This window comes from Solanum pennellii, chromosome 4, assembly GCF_001406875.1.
Source record: "Solanum pennellii chromosome 4, SPENNV200".
Lineage (NCBI taxonomy): Eukaryota > Viridiplantae > Streptophyta > Magnoliopsida > Solanales > Solanaceae > Solanum > Solanum pennellii.
This window is the reverse complement of record NC_028640.1, coordinates 40,685,885-40,693,745: the sequence shown is the minus strand read 5'-3', so window position 1 is coordinate 40,693,745 and position 7,861 is coordinate 40,685,885. Positions and strand designations below refer to the sequence as shown.

Here is a 7,861-nt window from a genome sequence, read left to right as displayed (position 1 = left end):
TATATATATATATATATATATATATATATATATATATATATATATTCTTTGATCTCACTATCTCTTGTTAAAACTTGTTAGGCATCCTTTTATTACACATAACAAGGTTAAAATCATTGCTCCTCTTCTCTCATGTGTCCTGGGATTTACTTTCTTTCTCCAATTCCCACATCCTTATTTTTTTGGATTTAGTCACATAAGATTTTACCAGGTTTGACCAATAGCCATTTTACCTTTTCTTAACTCTCTTATGTTCTTCCATGGCTTTAATCATGTTCTAACTTTTCACAACTTTCCAAACTAGCAAAAGACAACACAAGAATGCATAGCTTACTTACATGACAAACTCGACAAAAAAAGGGCTCTCTTTCACCTCATTGGTTATACTTTGGTCCTTCTTTTATTTATATGACCATGGTACCCGGGCCAGCTTTCCTGCACCTTGACTTATTCCACGGAGTCAGGGGCGGACCCACGTTGGGTCCAGGGGGTTCACCCGAACCCCCTCGAAAAAAAAATCACGCTATATACAAGGTAAATTTTCTGTATTTTTGTAGGTATATATATTTTTTGAACCCCCTAAAAAACAAATAGAAATAGATGGCTCAGTGGCATATTCCCTGAATATTAAGTTGCACGCCACCAGTTCGAATCCCTATGACAATATTTGTTAATTATTTTTTTAAGTTTCAGTTTATTTTATTTTTTTAAAAAAAAATCAGTTCTGTTTTTCAAGCTTATTTTAGCCTTATTTTTTATTTTAAAATGTGCTAAAAGTGTGATGTTAAACCCAAAAAAATTCAAGGATCACATTTGTAAAAAATTATTTACACGTTTATACTTTTATTTCTCGAACCCCCTGAACGAAAATTCTGGGTTCGCCACTTCACGGAGTACCTGCCACCTCTCACCAACATGTACCAAATAAACCTGTCCACCACGGCAAGGACAGATGGGAAGAATCACCTAGTGTTTTTTCATCTCAGCTGGGAAATGAACCAAAGACTCATTGTTCTATACTATTTCATTGACCTAAGTTGCTCAGACTCTTCACTGTTGGTGTTGCACCCATGTCAACACGACATGGGTGTGGGTGTGGTATCCATGTCCAATTTGGTCAATCTATTTTGGATACTTTGACCAAAATCAATGGGGAAAGTCTGAACAGTTTTAATGATTTCTGTAATCAGTACAAAAGCTAAGGTGAAATTGAAGATACATAGAAATTCTTTGTCAGACATTTTTCTTTAATCTCCTTCCTCGATTCTCCTCAAGTTCTCCACATAATATCTCATAACTTAGGTTGTATAACTCTATTTTTAGGTGAATCCCTGCACCCATATCCACGCAAGTCTCCATATCCCCGAAACTTAAAAATTAGATGACAAAAGATCCGACTTCTAGATCTGCACCCATATCGGACACTCGCACCCGAGTTCGAGCAACTTTTCTTTGACCACTTTGGTCCTAAGTACTACTATATGCTCAATCAGTTTATATTGTTCTTAGTGAAATGATTTGGCCCCAAAAGAATGTTACTTTATGGTTCTCAAGACCAATTAATAACTAATACATTTCGGGGGTCATCTTACAATAACAAGGTTCCATCTTGACCCCTCTTCTCTATTCAGTGTACTGGATATACGTTTCTTTCTACTTACTTTGCCTACTAAAGTTTTAAAAAGGGTTCACCTCAAACTTCACCAATAGCTTCTTTACTCTCTTAACTCTCTAATACTATTCAAAGTTTCATCTTTTTCTTTTCATATTTTTATATGCAGCAACAAAAGACTACACAATTCACTAACTTTACCAATCCAACTAGCAAGGGGCTCCCACCCTTTTGGCTCTAGAAGAATGCTACTTGAATATTTTTTGGCACCAAGTAATGGTTAATACACCAATTCCTCTTCCAACACTATCATGGTCCCTTTGCAAATATTCCACATTGAATGGACATAAGAATCCCTCCAGAATTTTTATCTAGTTATCCAAAGGTAAAGATTCTTCGACTGACAATGTAAATGTAGGAGAACTTTATATAAGACCAAATAAATGCATAATTTACTTTGCAAACCTTATTGGTCTGAAGTGTTCCTTCCTTAACACAACCTAAATTTAGATGCATTTATCATTTCTTTTCACAAAAGAACAACCTTCACCACTGGATGAATGAACAGTGGAACGGGTTGAGAGAAATCCTTTTAATGACCACCTCCTTGAGAGAGACAAACTGCTAGTTTCCTCTATAAATTTCATTGGTTAACAAAAACGGAGCAGATTAGCATCAACTCACATGAAACTTATTTTTCAAAAGCACTTCACCTACTTCCCTTTATTGTAGGTCCCCAAATACTTGACCTATTTGCTTAAACAGAAATCTTTTCATTTAACAATAATTCAAAAATATATAAGCTTTAGGATTTTAACACCTGACTGTTTTCATCAACAAATTCTACTTTTTCATGTTCTAAAATTATTGTTGTACACTCTATTTTATCTGAATACAATATAAGATATTCTCATGCTCAAACTTCTCTTCATCTTCATAACAATCAAAACAGGTCAAGTTTGCCTAGGTGGAAGGAGTGTGAGTTAGCAATATTTGCATAGAAAATGAGTGTCTTACCAAACATTTAGTTGAATAAATCACAGAGCCAGGTTTTTAAAGCTGCACTGTGAATGACAAGACGCATCCACCGTTCCACTTTGACAGGTTAAATGACCAGACAGTACATAGTCAGGGTTAGGCCTTGATTTCTAACAACTATTTTTGAACTTCTTAAGTATGAGACATTATATTTTCTGTTTTGTTTTTATATAAGCTAAGATAATTTTATTATTGATGGGAAGAAAATCAAGTATACAAGAAATACACTAAAGTAGAGAACCTGCATAAAACTATAATACTTAATATCCTATACATATTGAAACCTCATGGGGACATAAAAAAGAAATGCAATTCGTCAATAAAATGTCTTGTTGAGAGGTATAATATCTTAATCTTTTCCTATACTTGCAAAAGTTGTGGTAAACAGAAACAAGAATTAATAGGACATATTTACAGTTGAAATATGTTGGCCCTAGTGTTAGAGAAGTGTAAACAAATCTAACAAAAGCAACTAATGTTTTTGCTTTCCATATCAATACTTTGAAACTGAATTATGGAACATACATATTTAAGAGTCAAACAGAGTTTGTAATAATGTAATAATATACTAGATAGAAAGAGAGAAGAATTATGACCTGCAATTCATCATCATATTTGACCTCTGAATCATTGCCATGTCTATAGTAAGTATTATAACTCAATGAAGAGAAAAAAGGGACAAAAAACACATTAGCAGATTCAGGATCAAAAACCCTAACAGCCTCTCGTGTTTGATCATCAATTGAAGACAACAATGAGGCCAACATCCAATACTCTACACTATGTTGTTTCCTCAAACCCGTATACTTGGGCCATTTAGGCAAAGTGTCGATAGTAACAGGAGGAGCATTATAATGCGATGATCCTTTCAAAAATCCGACATTGTATTTCATTTCAAGATCATACATGTAAACCTTGAGAGGTCCAATGTCTGATTCTTCAGTGAAACAGGGGTTAGGTTTACTCAACGGAGAATCGAACAGAGAAAAACTTGATCTGTAATCGATAGTTCCAGTATAGAACAAAGAAGCAAAAAGAAATAAAATGAACACTGCTAAACATACTAAACTCTTACTCATTCTATCATTCACTTTCATCCCAAACCAAATTAGAAGACCAAGATCACAGAAATCTCATATTTTTCTTCCTCTATTGGGATATGGCCAACTCTTTATCTCCAACATCTTGATGGGGTTGTTGAGGGATTATACTATTCCCCATCATTTCAACTTTAACATTTATTTCTAATAAATAATAATAAAATTTATCGGTATTAAAGTAAGATCTGTTTTTTAAAAACATACTTTAGCTTTCTTAATCCTACTACTTCCTCAAAGTATTATAAATATGTTGCAAAAAAAGAGGTGCAATCACGCACCACTTATTATTAATCATGAGTTAAATTTTATTCAATCCATTTTTTAAAAAAATAACCTTTTTTTCTTTTTAAGCTGTTTAAATAAGAATGACTTCTTTCTTATTTTGTATATTTGACCTAATTTTATTTTAGAACCACAAGATACAAAGTCTTCTTTATACTCTTAAACTTCGTGCCAAGTTAAATTAGGTCATTTTTTGTGAAACGAAGGGAGTAATTTTTTATCTTTATTTTTGTTTTTATTTTTTTCTTATTTTATCAACTTCATTTTCTTTTTCTCTTTCTTCATTAACCTCATTTGCTCTTTCTTTAGCCCTTCAAGCTGCCCAAAAATCCTCGACGTAGCCATCTTCGCCAATACTTCGGAGTAATTTTTATCACATCACTATTGTAATGCCATAATATCATCAATTCTTTGTTTGATAAAAAAAATTACTAACAAATTACAAAATTAAAAATTAATAATCATCTCCAATCTACTATCTTCTTTCCAAAATTACAATAATTATGCAGTAGTACTCCATTACGATGAAGGTACAAGAATTTTCAAATCGATGAAATTTCTTTACAATTTATTTATTTATGTTTTAAAAAGAGAAATGTTATCGAGGAGGTTTACAATTATTATTATGTTGAAAAAAATAAGGGACAAAAGAAGAAATCGGAACAAAGAGAAGCAAGAAGACAAGGAAAAAAATGAGTGAAGTAATGGGTCTTCTATGTTGAAGACGATAGAGAGAAAGTGGTTGGTTCTTTTGAAATTTAAGAAAGAAGATGACAAAAAGAAATAGTTGAGAAAGTACAACAAAATAAGTAAAAGAAAAGAAGATAAATAATATTTCTAATTAAATTAAAGCTTAAATAAATATTATTTACTTTTTGGTTCAACTAATTCTCTGGTAGAGAGTAAACTACACTCTACATGTCACGTAGGTACGTAATGGGACAATTAATTCATTCTAAATAAGAATAATGGAGTAGTAGGACCCCCACAAAGTTCAAATGTCTTTTTAAAAAATAGGTCTTACTTTGATGGGGGTAATTATGTATTTTCTTTTTATTTTTTTTATAATTCATCAAAATTAGTACTTCCTATTTTAGTCTAGTTTGACTTGAATGGAGTTTAAGAATTTTTTTTTTAATTTTGTGGTTCTAAATTAAAGTTATGTCAAATACACTAAAGTGTTCTTTAATTTTATGGTTTTAAATATATCACGTCAAAAGTTGAAGTTAAAGTGTTGCAAAAAAAGGTCATTCTTTTTAAAACAAGATAAAAAAGAAACTAGGTCATTTTCTAAACAAACATAGAAAATATCAATTACCTATTTTTCAATTTAATTTTTTCACATAGTGCCTATAATCTCTTCACGTCTTTGTAAAATTTAAAATGATGGGGGCTTTAGAAAAATCTAAATTACATAGTACCCAAAATCTCTTCACATGCTCTCAACATATCTTTCAAAGTCTGAATTGTATGCTCCGCTTATTCATCTATTTGTGAAAAAAGGTCGTACAAAGCTTAACACGAGTAACAAGACCCTTTTGGAAAGATTTTCAAAACTGAAGAGTGAATTGGGTACCACGATCGGAGATAATGGACAAGGGAAGATTTTCAAAACTGAAGAGTGAACTGGGTACCACGATCGGAGATAATGGACAAGGGCACTCCATGCAACCTCACCATTTCCCTCCAATTCAACTTAGCATAGTCCTCCACAGAATAAGAAACCTTGAAAGAAATAAAATGAGTTGGTTTCGTCATTCGATCTAATATAATCCAATTGAGTCATGTTGCCGCCAAATACGTGGTAAAACAACAATGAATTCCATATTCAAATCTTCTCACTTTCAAGTAGGAATGTTAATATCTTGGGATAAACCTCTCGGTTTTTTTATGCTCAACCTTCACTTGTTGACTATTAGGACATTTAACCGCAAATTCCGCGATATCCGTCTTTATCGCATTCCACCAAAAGATCTCCGGCAGGTCATGGTACATCTTGGTGGCTCTCAGGTGAGCGAGAACTATAGGCTATGAACAATCTCTTTACTCTCAAGTTATCAATATTAGGAACACACAAACCACCTTGATATGGAAGCACACCATCTCTCCTTTGGGAGAAAGCCTCTATTGACATCTTAAGAATTGATTCCTTCAACTCAACCACAGTTTGATCAAGTTCTTGTTTGGCTTTTGCATCTACCACAAAGGATGATTTTGAACCATTGTGAACCATAACACCACCCTTGATAGAGTGAACTAGTTGAACACCCAATCGGGTCAATCTATGAACATCTTAAACTAACTCCTTATTATCTTCATTGTGAGCAACATTACCAATCAATAACCGATTAAGAGCATCTGCCACCATATTTACTTTATCGGGGGTGATAGAGAACATTGATGTCATAATCCTTCAATAATTCAAGCCACCTCCTTGATACTCTCAAATTACACCTCCATAAAGAAGTATAAGCGATCGTTATCAAGTAAAGAACCCAATAAGTAGGTTGGGGTCGATACCACGAGAAAAATGATTTAAACTTAACTGTAATCCATGTTATATCTTTTTAGTCAAGATATGTCCGAAACAAGTAAGTAAAGGGGGGGGGGGGTTGTGAAACAAATTCCTTCAATTATGTGGTTATCAAGTGAACAAAAGTAGACTTTGGTTGTTATCAAGATGAGAAAGTAACTAGGGTATGTGTGTTCCCCACAAGTTTTTAACGCGGTATTTCTAGTAATAGCAATCCTTTCCTAGTATATTACATTCAAAGTGATAAGTTAGGTATCTCTAAATCCTTTGTCCGGCATCTTGAGAATTTCACCCCGTACCTTGGTCCGGCTACGTGTGTATAATTTACTAACCCCTACCATTACCTCATATTAGACATCATAATCGATGTATGACTTAGTTATTACTTCATACCAATCGACACTAGCCTATTAGATAGTATCACACTAAATCTATGTTGACAATTCTTTTCTTATTAACTACATCCTTGGTCCGGAAAGTAGAAACAAGGTGTGTTCTAACGTGTGCACTCATTAAAAAGACTTCTAAGCGAAAAAATTATCAATGCATGCACACTATTCAAGAATTGTTTAATTACTAGTTATACTTTGTTAATCCCTCATGGTTCCCACAACCCTAGTTGTGGAGTTAGTTACCCATATTAGTAAGAACTAAGAGTGGCAGCGGAACCGGTACCTACCGGTTCCCGGTCCGGTCCGGTTCGGTACCGGTTAGTACCTGTTAGGGTTTGGGTTTTTCGGTTCCGGGACAGGAACCCGGACGGAATTACGGAATATCCGGTTTTTACCGGTTCCGGTAATTACCGGTCCGGTCCGGTCTGGTCCGGTTTAATTTTTTTTTTTAAATAGAGCCGTTACTAGCCGTTGGGTAACGGCTAGTGGGCCCCCCCAACGGCTAGTTGAAGAAAAATTCATCCAATAAAGCCCTTACCCCACCCCTAACTTTTTTAATACCCTAAAGTTTTAAAAAGTACACTTTAACCCATTTTTTTACTTATATATACCCCTAAATTTCATTCTTTTAAATCACAATATCATCTATTCATCTTCTACTCTCTCAACTCTCTACTCTCTATCTCTAATCTCTAATTCTATAATATATAATATCTTAAATTTCGGTGTTGCCTTACTTGGTCTTTGGAAATTAGATTTGGAGGTTCAAAATTCAATTTTCAACTTTCCACGTTAGGCTATCGGCGGTCATAAACGTCTATTTTTTTTAAGTAGACGTTCGGTACATTCGTTCTAACTTTTATTTTACGTTTCATTTATATTTAAATAATTATTTATTTATTTG

At 33.6% G+C, this 7,861-nt stretch overlaps 1 protein-coding gene across 1 annotated transcript in view; it reads right to left on the bottom strand.

The window, feature by feature from the left end:
- LOC107018419 (probable arabinosyltransferase ARAD1) overlaps nucleotides 1–3,747 on the bottom strand; it is an 8,954-nt gene extending 5,207 nt beyond the window's left edge. The window contains exon 1 of the mRNA XM_015218897.1: nucleotides 3,247–3,747. Coding sequence (XP_015074383.1) covers nucleotides 3,247–3,747 — 501 coding nt within the window. The remainder of the gene's footprint in view (nucleotides 1–3,246) is intronic.
- Between the last annotated feature and the right edge of the window lie 4,114 nt (nucleotides 3,748–7,861).